Genomic DNA, 12844 nt, shown 5'->3' with positions numbered 1-12844 from the left:
ACGGCGCAGATCGTCGTGTTCCTCATCCTCTGTCGTCACCGACTGAATTCTCCTCCGAAGATCGCGATGAAGATCTCCACGCCACCGCAATTCCCTACAATTTCCACTCCTGCAGGTTCAAATCTCCCCAATTTCTTCCCAATTTCTTCTTCAGATTCGGTTTCTGGCTCAGATCTGTCCCCCGATCCGCCATGGAGCTTCTCCGTAGCAGCCGGCGATGGAGATTTTTACTGTTCGCCGTCGCCGGCAGCGCCGCCGGCGTCTTCGTTTACCGCCGATCGATCGGGAAGCTTCTCCGCGCTTTCAATTCCATGGCGGAAACCGCCAACATCGTCTCCGACGATCTCAGCAGCTTCCTTCGCGGTGATTCCGACGAGATCCCTCCCTCGCTGAAGCAGATTCTGAAGATGATCTCCTCGGTTGAAATCTCTGAGGATCTGACCGCGGGGATCGTCAGAGGACTCGTTAGATCGGAGGAGAACGGGAGTTCGATCGAGCGGGAGGAGTTCCGGCGGAATTTCAGCCGTTTGATCGAGATTTTCGCCGGCGCTGCGGTCTCTGTCTACCTCGAGAAGACTGCGCATCTCAATCCCTTTGATCAGATCTTCTCCGCCGTCGCCATGAACGATTGCGAAAACAAGATCAGAGATTTCTTGATCGAAATTTGTAGCGAAGCGGTGGCGACTCTGGTCAGGACGTCGCAGCTTGTGGGGAGCGACCGTCATGGCTGGGCTGAGAAGCTCTCTTCGGCGATGGATGTACCGAGGAATAAGAGGCTGGTGCTTGATTTGACGGGGCGAGTGGCATCGGAAACGGTGAGATCTTCCCTCGATTTCTTCCTCGGCAAGTTGATGCAAGCTGCCGATCATGGCGTGAAGATCGTTCGAGAAGAGATCGTCGACAAGGGAATTCTCGCGCTGAGGTACACGGCTGCTAGATTCTTCGTGTTCTTCGCTCTCTGTCTCGCTGTTTTTCTTCACCTCATCTCTCTCTCCAGAGAGATGGGATCGAGATAAAGATATTGATATAGAGACGGATTACGGTAGAAAGATCAACGTGTTGAATCATTTTGTGAATAGTTATAAAGATTGGAGATTGTTTAAATCTTTGCAATCCGTAGTGAATTTGTTGAATCATTCCTTGATTTCTATAAAATTCATACTTCCCATCACAGAATGTTATGGGAGAGATCCTGATGTCGATAGACATATGGATGACTGTAGAAAGATCAAACGTGTTGGTTTTTTGAATAGATAGAAAGATTGGAGATTGAGTAAATCTTTTCAATCCTTAGTGAATTTGTTGAATCATTCCTTGATTTCCATATAATCCATATTTCCCATCACAGAATGTTATGGGAGAGATATAGATAATACCTGATGTCGATAGACATATGGATGACTGTAGAAAGATCGACGTGTTGGTTTTGTGAATAATTAGAAAGATTGGATCTTGAATCCTTCCTTGATTTCCATAAAATTGGTATTCCTCCTCTTTCTATCTCTCTCTCTAGAGAGAGAGAGAGATAGAGATAATATCTGATCTTGCGAGAGAGATAGATCCGAAGAGAAAGATCGAAGTGTTGGTTTTGTGAATAGATAGAAAGATTAGATATCGAGTAAATCTTTTCAATCCGTTGAAAATTAGTTGAATCATTCATTGAGTTGAATAAAATCCGTATTTGCCGCCACATCTCTCTCTCCAGAGCGAGAGATAGAGATAACACCTGGTGTTGATAGAGATATAGATTACAGTAGAAGGATTGACGTGTTGGTTTTGTGAATAGATATTCAGTAAAATCATGTTTATTCGTAGTAACTTAGTTGAACCATTTTTAGATTTGGATAAAATCTATACATGTTCCCCTCATCTCTCTTCTAGAGGGAGAGATAGAGATAATGCCTGATGTTGATAGAGAGATAGATCATACTAGAAAGATCGGCGTGTTGGTTTTGTGATCATATAGAAAGACTGGAAATTAACAAATATTTTTAATTAGTACTAAATTATTTGAATCTTTTTCTGATTTGAGTAAGATCCGTGTTTCACCACCTCATGTCTCTCTCTAAAGAGAGATGAAAAGATAATACCTGATATTGATAGAGATAGAGATATATATTACAGTTGAATGATTGACGTGTTGGTTTTTGTGAATAGATAGAAAGATTGGATATTGAGTAAATTAATTGAATAATTGGTTGATTTGAATAAAATTTTACAGACATTTTAAATTATTGAGATCAGCTTCGGATGACGCACGCTAACGTCATCCAATATTTCATCTGTGTCATCTGCCTAGTGAATCTTGCGCCGTCCAATGCAGGGTGCGGCGATCATGATCGTGATTAAACGTGATCATCCCACGATCATGAGTGGTAATAAAAAGAATAACTCTCCGATTATCTCTATCTCTTTCTACATCTCTCTCTCTCTCGTACTGTTTCTCTTTCTATGTATATCTCTCTCTCACCATGTTTCTCTTTCTATCTCTCTCTCTCTCACCCACGGACACACACATCGTGTCTCCCTTTCAATATCAATATCTCTCTCTCATCATGTCTCTCTCTCTTACCGTGTCTCCCTTTCAATATCAATATCTCTCTCTCATCATGTCTCTCTCTCTTACCGTGTCTCCCTTTCAATATCAATATCTCTCTCTCTTACCGTGTCTCCCTTTCAATATCAATATATCTCTCTCATCATGTCTCTCTCTCTTACCGTGTCTCTCTTTCAATATCTCTCTCTCACAGTGTCTCTCTTTCAATATCTCTCTCTAACCTTGTCTCTCTTTCTATTACTCTTAGATTTATCATTCCTTCTATCTATCTCTACTACTCTATATGTCTCCCTCTCTCTCTCAACATGTTTCTCTTTCTATTATATACATATGGCTGTCTCTCTCTTTCTCTCTCTCTATTATATCTCTCTCTCATTCTCTCTCTAACTTTATTTTTTCTCTCTATTATAATATATATGCATATATATCTTGTTATACCTCTCACTTGATAATTTTTTTATTGTCTCTCTGAGTAGTGTCCAAGAAGTGGGTGTGACTTTCACTGATAATCAACATCTTTTCCAAAGTAAATAAACCTTCAAAATCAGATTAGACTGACACATGATCCCCTATAGAACATGAGTCATATAGATCGATGATCCAAACGGTAAAACACCATGATCGTCAATCAATCATGATCATCCCGCAGATCGGTTTGCAGAGCCTCTATTGGTTCCTCGATCAAACCGCGATCATTTTTTTAAAAGAGGAAAGGTCACCCAGGAACAGCGATCAAACCACGATCATGCATTGACAATCAATCTAGATTCTTAATCAGGGAATTTGCAGTTAGAGATTCCCCTGATTGATTGAATCGGATGGGATTGGATTTGATCGCCACACCCAACTATTATTTCATGGAGGATGACAGAAATATTTTGATGGGGCGGCTAGGGGTAATATTCCTCCACCTGATCTCTACCTTGTGACATGTAATTAGGGTTGATGGATGGATGATGTGACATTATCCAAGCTGATAGTTTAAGCAGACTAATTATGTGGTGCCTGACAGCTGTAAGCTATATATATATATATATATATAGGGCCAGGTATAAACATTCATTTAGGTGTGGTGGTCACAAGTGCACTGCCTTATGTCTAGTCCTGGATAGATTAGAACAGACGTTTGTGTATGTCGGTTACAGTTCGTATGTTTTTCTTAAGCCTTGAGCCTATGACCCATCCATCAACATATTCGTATGTCGGTTACCATAGCCGACATATTCGTCAAGGAAATAGTAAAGCTACATGGAATTCCTAACTCTATCATCTCTGATAGGGGCAGCATATTCACCAGCCATTTTTGGAAAGAAATACATAGACTACAGGGTACAGAACTCAAGTTTAGCTCGTCTTACCACCCAGAAATGGATGGCCAGACAGAGGTCACCAACAGGGGCTTGGAGTGTTATCTGAGATGCTTTGCAGCTGAAAATCCCAGAAAGTGGAAGGACTATTTGCATTGGGCTGAATATAATTATAACACTTCATTTCATTCTGCAATACAAATGACCCCATTTAAAGCAGTTTATGGGCGTGACCCACCTTTGCTAACAAGATATGGATCAACACCTTCGCCATATGATTCAATTGACCAACTATTGATTGAAAGAGATCACATTTTAGTCAATTTAAGGCCTCAATTAGCGAAGGCACAGTCCAGAATGAAGAATCAAGCTGATAAACATAGAAGAGATGAAGAATACCAAGAGGGTGACATGGTTTACCTCAAGATAAGACCCTGTAGGATGAAGTCTTTGGCTAAGAAGAGTAATGAAAAACTTAGTCCAAAATTCTTTGGCCCTTATAAATTTTTAAAGAAAATAGGACCTGTTGCTTACAGATTGGATTTACCAGAAAATACTACATTGCATCCAGTCTTCCATGCATCGTTACTTAAAAAAGCATTTGGCACACTAAATCCCAATAGCCAGCCGTTACCGTCTTGTTTAACGGATGACTAGGAATGGCAGGTCTACCCGGAGAATATTCTCAAAGTGAGAAGCACACCTTATGGAGACGAGGTCTTGGTGAAATGGGTAAACCTACCGGCATCTGATGCCTCATGGGAACAAACTAGACGTCTTAGCAGGACTTTCCCAGAATTCCAGCTTGGGGACAAGCTGAGTCTCCAAGGGACGAGTGTTGATAAATACTATTCCCGGAAATATCAGAGATGGGGGAAGATGAGATCTGGTCAACCGGGCGTTGACCGAGATCAGTAATGCGGGAGGGAGAGGGATCTCTCTTCCCGATAAATAAAGACCCGCAAGGGAGGGACAGGTATGTCCATTTTGTCTTTCAATTCTTGAAGAAGGTCCCGAATCGTTTGAATCGGGAAGTCTAAGAAGTGGCGGGAGATCTCGTTGCTTCTTGGGAGGAGGGGCTCGCCATCCACCGGAGCGCCTAAGGGGGAAACTCGACCGTCGGAGCCGGAACCATCACTGTCGAGGAGGAGGAGCTCCGGTTGGAGTCGTCTCGTCGAGGAGGGGGAGCGCCACCGGAGGATCAAGAGTTCTTGTACCTGCAATAATCCAACTATCCCTATATTTCGGAACATATTTTGAATTACAAGGAGAATAATTCATCCGATTGGAATCGCATAGATCCTTACTCTATCAGTCTAATCCTCTCTATATGTAGAAACTATGTAATAAAATAAAGATGCTCTTGTTTTTGGTATTTTTTAGGATGCAACTCCAAGATGGTGGAGTCGTTGTGAGGAGCTTCCTATATCCAACAAACATATGTGTTGTAAAGAGAAAGAAGAAGGAAAGCCAGTCATATTATTAAAACTATTGATAAGAGGATCTTTCCAGTAAAAATTGAAGACTTTCTTCATTGCGGAATTATTTCAAAAATGTGAATGATACATGGGTATGGGAGTAGCCTTTTGTGCAACATCGAAAGGGTCTTGATTTAGTCTGGAAGCTAATCCACCATGTTTACTTTATTACCAAAGTCACCTGTGGGGAAAGTTAACGAGCGGATTATATAATTCTTAGTATTCTTCTTGCATACCATAAGAGGTTTCTTAGTTAGAATTTCAAGGCATTTCAGTTATTAAAAATAACTTAGTCCGTAATGGAACACAAGGCATTTTCTCGATCTCTCTCTCTAAATCTCTTTGGCAATCTCTTCCAGTCTCTGTTGCACCCTATATTAATATCTCAGATAGCGTTCACCTTTTGATATATGTCCCAGTATACAATGTCGGGCAGTCTGATACTTGATATCTGATATCTGGGAAAAGAAAGATGCGTTCAATTGACGGTATCATATATCGTACGGATATCGGATACTTGCTTAGTATCGGATATTGGGACTGATATAAATGGGTGTGAACAGTGAGGGATGATGGTACCAGATATCGGATCAAATATATGTACTCACACACAAAATTTGGATATCAATATTTGGGTGTCAGATGTGAATATCTGAGTATCATTTTTCTAATTTAGAAACATTGTCCCTAATGGATAAAATTAAAAAAAACTGGTCTAAATAGTATTTGGTGTGAATCCCTTAATGTCTTGGAAGCCCTTGCATGATTTACCTCATGTAAGGAATTTGGTGAATAGCAACTTGTACAATGCAAGCTTACATGATTACACTATTGTGTTCCAGTCTGATGGCTTTGATAATGGAAATACTCGCCTCGGTTTTTGTGGTTATTACTTTCATGTTCTGAAGTACTCGAAATGATTTTTTTTAACCTGTCTGTAAATCCATTTATGTCATTATTTGAAATGCTCTCTCCTTGGTTATCATTTTGGGAAAAAAATTAAATTTTCTCTCTCCTATTCACTTATTTTTAATGATTATTTTGAACCAAAATTCCTTTTTTAAATTAACATAAAAGGAAAGTGGGTAACATTTGATTAGATGAATCATCATGAGAAGTAAAATGAATTAGCTCGAGTATAGCACATCATGAAAAGAAGAAGGAGATGATGAAGAAGAAGATGTAAGAAGAATATAAGAAAGAGAGTGATACATCAATTGTCACTCCTCTGCAAGTCACTTGCTGCCTTGCCCACCCAGCTTTGTTGTGTGTTCTGTCCCTCCCCACTCACTGCCATCATTCACTGCTGACTGGTTGATGTCCTTCACTCACTGCTCGCTGCGCGTTGTGTGTCCATTGCGTGGTTGATAATCACAATATGATGCCATTTTTAATTCTAGTTTCATATAGTTTCATTTATATTTTAATTGAAATGAAAAAAATGCAATTTATTTACGGTTAACCAAATTTATCATACTTTAAAGTTAAATTCTTATTTCCTATAATTTATATTTTTATGGAATTTTTTTTACATTAAGTTCCTATGGTAAATACTTTATGAGTCAGAATTTATGTTTTGGATTTATTTAAATATTTTAAGGGTTAATTATGTTTTATAATAATATTTCAAGTTTCCCATATTTTAGGATACTTTTATGGAACTTTATGCTAATTATATAAAGATAATAATTTAATTAAGTCAATTTATTTTTTTTTCATTTAAGAATTTTTAAGAATAAAACAAATCTTTATTTGATGTAATGTACTGTACCAGTTTTTGCCCTCCGATGTGTAGGAGACGGGTCAATTATTGGCATTGATTAATTGCAGCTGCAGTGAATGATTGTCGTTAGCTAATAATTGCTGGGAAATGACTATGACATGTCATTCCACATATTAATTTATTAAAAATGTTTGCAAGGAGAATCAGGCATGAAATAAAAGAAGTAGACTAAAACTTTTTCTAAAAAATGCTGATTAAAGTGCACGGCATGTGGTGTCACTTGATTTAACGATTGAAAAAGATGCGATGATTGCACCAATATCCCTTTTTCTATTTACCTTTTACAGGTACCTGTGGCACGGTGAGATTTGAAGAACATAGTTTCAAGCCATTCATTGGAGGCTTTTTGGAGTTTTCAAGAAGATATGTCCATACTTGATTAAACTCAAGATTTTTTGTGTCAGCTATTTGCAGAAGTTTGTTGAAAAAGAGGGCCATAATGATTATATTTCAAACAAGGATTTGACTTGGAATCTTTGGCAAATCCAAGGATTTCATGTCACGCTAGTGATTCATGACAAGGATGGAAATTAATTGCATAGCATACTCCAACTTCAAAATGTCTAATCTTAAGATCCAGAGAGGATTTTGCATTTAAATTTTAAAAGTAGTTTTGTCTTTATCTTGTCTATCTATCCATGGTCTCTGATTATAAACAAACCCTCACCTTTGTAAAAAGACACCCTTGGGTTTTGTTCCTAATTACAATTACCAGAGTGAGTTGTCCATTCAAAATTTAATTTTGGTCAACTCTTGAATTTCAAGAACAAAGAATTGAATGATCAACAATCTTGTCAAGACTCATTATGAGAAACTACTACGCAACCAGTTGGGCATGTATGACGAGGTTACTGTATGCTTCATTTTTTCCAACTCACATCTTTGTTATTTTTTGTGAATGATGGCCTATGTTTCCCCCATCATGCATGCCACCATCAATTCTGCTGCCTACTAAAGCATATTGGCCGCCACATTAGCTGCTTTCAGCAGCAAGAAGACAATATCAGTATCCCTCTTGTTGGTGCATATCGGCCATCATCTCCATCGTAATGAACAGTGATAATTTCTTAATCTGCTTCACTCCAGGCATGCCCGCAGAAATCAATTGTCACCTTATGCTGTTGAAGCATGGGCTGAGGTATTTCAGTTACAATTAACTAGTATTCTTACCATAACCTTCCATTTGAATTTCTTAAATTATTCGAAAGAATTGGATATATTAGATTAGATATGAAAACTAGTTTCTTATTGTGTTAGAGTTATTTTGAATCTATTTGAAATGTTTTGTTGCAGTAAACTAGATTTAATTCCTGAAAATATAATTTTTTTTCAGGAATAGAGATTAACTTAAAATTTAATTTTACAATACTTGCTCCTTGGGGAATAGACCTTTACTCCATTGTGCTTGTAAGTAAATTTGGAACATTGTTTCAAAAATCAGAAGCATTTAATGGCATAATTAACCATAATGTCTGGTTCATAGCCGACTCTTCTGTTGTTCGTTATTTGTCGTGCGTCACTGGCTGCCTGTCAAAGAATCACCATCTCACGCCATCATATGATAGCGCAATGTTTGAACACGATAAGTAGTTGCATCGTCGAGAGAGATTCACAAGTATAACTAATTAACGAAATACTATTATTCAATATTTATATTGAATAATATTATAAAATTACATACTTTACTTCTTATTTATTTTATTCAACCGTGGAATGAGAACAAGGTTAATAACTTATTTCAATATTTATATTTTTCCTAGTAATACAAAAAAACAATTGAAATATATTTTCAAATAAACGTCAGATATCAGGGAAACCAAAATCCGTGACCCATATCCGATATCATCATCCAACCCTAGAGACAGAAGGGGATGCCAATATCTAGACCAACATTAATATCAAATTTCAGTATTACCACAATCGCTATCCAATTGCATCGTCTGTTATCCAGATATTGTCAAAGGCGCATGCCATTCGCCCTTCCCACTTATCATCATCCATTTCAGCTCCCATTCCAGTATCAGCATAGGAGACGCGGTGGCAGCCCTGGCCGGCATCCAAGGCAAGTTTCGCTTCGGGATGAACCACCTGCATCTGCCGTCCTTCGTCCATAGGAGACGTCGGATGACGCGTCTCGTCCGGGATGCCACACCCTACTGGTGGGCCTAACCTAACCAGGTGATGTTCATTGAATCAACCCTCTGTCTACAATCAACAGTCTGGAATCTTCATCTGACATTTGGGTATTATTCTGGATCGTAGGGTCCTACGTCCCAATTTTTAGACTTTTGTCTAAATCGTCCCGTCCCCTTTTTTTTCGTCCACGTCCTATCCCGTCCGTGACCGTCCTGTCCAAGAAATTCTTGTCCTGCCGACGTCCCGGGACAAAACAGGGCGTGCGTCAGCATTAGGCCACTCAGAAATTGACACGTGGCGCAATTTTTCCCGCAGGCATATACTATACTCCCGCAGGACGCAGAAACCGTCCGGTCCCCCGTTCCCCAGACGGGACGGTTATTTCGCCCATGGATGAAGCAAGCGTCCCGTCCGGGGACGGGCGAATGACTCTTCGTCCCGTCAATCGTCCGAAGTCCTGGACGGGACGATTGACGAGATTACCGTCCCGTCTGCGTCCCCGCACTATACCTTTTGGATCCACCAGGAGAGTCATTAAGAGTTCATATTAAATTCCCAGGCTTTTTTAATCTAGTGAAAACCAGGCCCGGGCCCACTAACGGCCCAATTTACTTAAATAGGGGGAGAAGGGGGGGTTAAATAAGGAAGGTAAAATGGGCGGGAGAAGGTGAAAAGGGAGCAAAAACCCTATAAAAACCCTAGAAAAACCGTTGCGCGGCGGCGGATCGACCGAAGAACTTCTACGGCGGGAGCTTCGATCGCTTGGAATCCTCGTCTTGATCTCGGATCTCTCGTCGATTCCGAGTTTTTTGATACTTTTTTTTGATAATGGTTCTCTGATTTGAATCGTCGTCCTTGCTGCAAATTCTTCGCCGTTTTGGAATTCGAGTTGTTGGATCGACCTCGGATCGTCGTCTTTGTTAGTAATCCTACGCCAAGAGCATTTGGATCGAGCTTAGAATCACCGAGAATACTTCTCTAGGTCGGTTTTATGGAATTTTTAAGCACATTTTGTGTAATTTTTTGTGCACGAATCATCAAATGTCGTCTTTGTTGTTTCCAGGTTTTGTCGGAAGGAGCTATGGAATCGTCTCCTTCTCCTCCGTCTCCGCCTGAGACATCGCCTTCTGCGAATCCGCCGAAAGGGAAGCTGTTCGTCGGCGGGATTCCGTGGGACGCGACGGATGACGATCTGCGGGAGTATTTTGGCAAGTACGGTGACGTTGTGGAGGCGGTCATCATGAAGGAACGAGGAACGGGCAACGCGAGGGGATTTGGATTCGTCTCATTTTTGGATGCTTCGTCTGCCGACAAGATCATCCTTGATGCGTCGGCGAAGCACGTCATCCACGGCAGGCCGGTGAGTGAAATTTTCATCGTGAATTCTCCATTATTCGTGAATTTTTAAGAGTTTGTTTATCTTGATTGTTTTGTTTCCGACCAACTTGGGCGTCTCTCCTGAGTTTGATGTTATATTTTTGGATGATTTCTTATCGCCTCTTCTTCGTTCAAATCAAGATTCTATAAGTTATGCCGATCTTGAACAATCTTCTTAGTTTCGCTCATTTTCATCCTGATAAAGTAGAATCTGATTGATATTGATGAACGATTCGGATTTCTTTCTGCCTCTTCCTTGTTCATCGACTTACCAGAAAATATGAAACATCTAATCCCCGATTCGCCAAGATCAAGAGCAGGCAGTGATTATTTCTCTGTAAAATATTAGTTCTCTTTTGTGTAAAAAATCAAATCTTGGTTTCCTGTTCGGTTTGATATAATTTTTTCCATGATATTAATCTGCTCAGTCGCAACAATGGTTCGACTAAATCCATCTAGGTTTGTCCATTTCTGTTAATATGTCCAATCGCCTCGCCGAGTGAAAGTTCCAATTCAATCTGACAACCCTATTTGTCTTGGTTAAGATTCATAAGTTAATTTGTTCAATCGCCACATATAGTGAATATTCCAATCCGATCTGACTTTTTGATCCCATAGACGATTAACTGTTCCAACACAATACGAACCCATGAAATATATATACTTTTCTTGACGAAATATCACCTATTTAATCATCTCAACGACTGAATATTCTAAATCTGTTAAAGGAATCTACTTTTCCACGAAAAAAATTGAAAATTTCAATTGTGGGTTGATTACTGATCTCGGGTAGACATGGTTGTTCTGTTCTGTTCTGTTTGTTTTAAACGAACAAAAAATTCACACAGAAGAACCGCACAGGGCCTTGTTCTTTGTTCTGTTCCTTTTTTTTTTTCAAAAAACAACAAAATTCACACATTCGCACAAAGCTAGAAAAAAATTTGCACGAAGCGAACAAAAGAACCGCACACGGGTCTGTGCGATGTTCTGTTCGAATTTGTTTTTGTTCTGTTCGGAAAACTGAACAGAACGAACAATTCGCACAAAAAGAACAGAACGAGACCATGTCTAATCTCGGATTGATCTTCATTATTCCAGGTGGAGGTGAAGAGGGCGATTCCGCGGGGGGATCAGCACCACCCACTGGGCAAGCCGTCTCCCCGATTCAACGGCGGTGCAAGGACGAAGAAGATCTTCGTCGGGGGTCTGTCGGCGGGGCTGACGCAGGACGAGTTCCGAGGTTACTTTGAGCAATTTGGCAAGATAACTGACGTGGTGGTGATGCACGACAGCGCCACGCACCGCCCCCGTGGCTTCGGCTTCGTCACCTTCGAGTCCGAGGCGGCTGCCGACGGCGCCGTCCGCGCCGCCTTCCACACCCTGAACGGCAAGACCGTGGAGGTCAAGAAGGCCGTTCCACGGCCCTACCATGGCCTCCTTTGCCGCCCCCCGCACGTGCCGGCCTTCGCCCCTGCTCGCACGTACCCCTTCCCGGCCTTCGCGTATGCCGGCGGCGCCGTGCGTTACGGAGCTCCCGGTCTTTGCCCGGGCTACTTTCCTCCCTTCCGCGGCGGGCTTTTCCTCAGCGGCGGCGGGGCCAGGCCTGCCACCGGGCTGCATTTCGGACCCTCTCATCGTCCGAATTTGTTTATCCGTTGAGGTCAGCTCTTCTCTGCAATTAAATTTTCTTTAAATTGTGTTTTTTCTAAGTTTATAATCAGCATTGTTATAGTTTGCGAGTTCTTCGGAGAATAGCTGGAGAGGATTTGGAATGCTTCCCAAGAGTGTGATTTCTACAATCAAGCATTTGGCTGAGCCAAATAGCTCACAGATTTGCACATAATTTCAACCAAATAAAATCTCAAGGATAGTAAGAAATAATCACTGAATGTATTTTAATACTTTGAGTACTCTTTCAAGTATTATTGGATGGCTTAATTCTCCTCTTCCCTTCTTATTATCTCAATGTCCTCCTGTTTGTTAATATTGATATTATATTTTTCAGTGACAATTTCAAAACCAGTTTAATATGTGTGGCAATAGGGACGGGAATTTGGTTGTTTGACATTGAAAAAACTACTAAAAATAATGTTTGTGTTTATTTGTCAATGTTCAATGATTTGTAATGAAATTACATTCCTATGTTATATGAGAATAAAGTGCTTTAAATAATTTAATCAGTACTAAAACTGGCGACAACAATAAA

General features: G+C 40.4%; 2 protein-coding genes across 2 annotated transcripts; both read left to right on the top strand.

The window, feature by feature from the left end:
- LOC144707661 (protein PHLOEM PROTEIN 2-LIKE A10-like) lies at nt 1-5219 on the top strand. The gene is made up of 2 exons (XM_078580883.1): nt 1-922; nt 2324-5219. The coding sequence occupies exons 1-2, from the start codon at nt 192-194 to the stop codon at nt 2337-2339; spliced, it is 747 nt and encodes a 248-aa protein (XP_078437009.1). The 5' UTR covers nt 1-191; the 3' UTR covers nt 2340-5219.
- A 4705-nt stretch (nt 5220-9924) lies between these two features.
- Nucleotides 9925-12587, top strand: LOC144707898 (heterogeneous nuclear ribonucleoprotein 1-like). The gene is made up of 4 exons (XM_078581154.1): nt 9925-10243; nt 10325-10621; nt 11737-12298; nt 12371-12587. Exons 2-3 carry the CDS (start codon nt 10343-10345, stop codon nt 12295-12297), a joined length of 840 nt encoding a protein of 279 aa, XP_078437280.1. The 5' UTR covers nt 9925-10243; nt 10325-10342; the 3' UTR covers nt 12298; nt 12371-12587.
- The last annotated feature ends 257 nt before the right edge of the window (nt 12588-12844 follow it).

Source organism: Wolffia australiana, chromosome 9 (genome assembly GCF_029677425.1).
Source record: "Wolffia australiana isolate 7733 chromosome 9, ASM2967742v1".
Lineage (NCBI taxonomy): Eukaryota > Viridiplantae > Streptophyta > Magnoliopsida > Alismatales > Araceae > Wolffia > Wolffia australiana.
The sequence above is the reverse complement of the archived record's forward strand: the minus strand, read 5'-3'. Positions and strand labels throughout refer to the sequence as shown.

Coding starts and splice junctions, on each gene's coding strand:
- LOC144707661 (XM_078580883.1), top strand. CDS start 192: ATGGAGCTTCTCCGTAGCAGCCGGCGATGGAGATTTTTACTGTTCGCC.
- LOC144707898 (XM_078581154.1), top strand. CDS start 10,343: ATGGAATCGTCTCCTTCTCCTCCGTCTCCGCCTGAGACATCGCCTTCT. Junction 10,622..11,736: donor ACGTCATCCACGGCAGGCCG/GTGAGTGAAATT, acceptor TCATTATTCCAG/GTGGAGGTGAAGAGGGCGAT.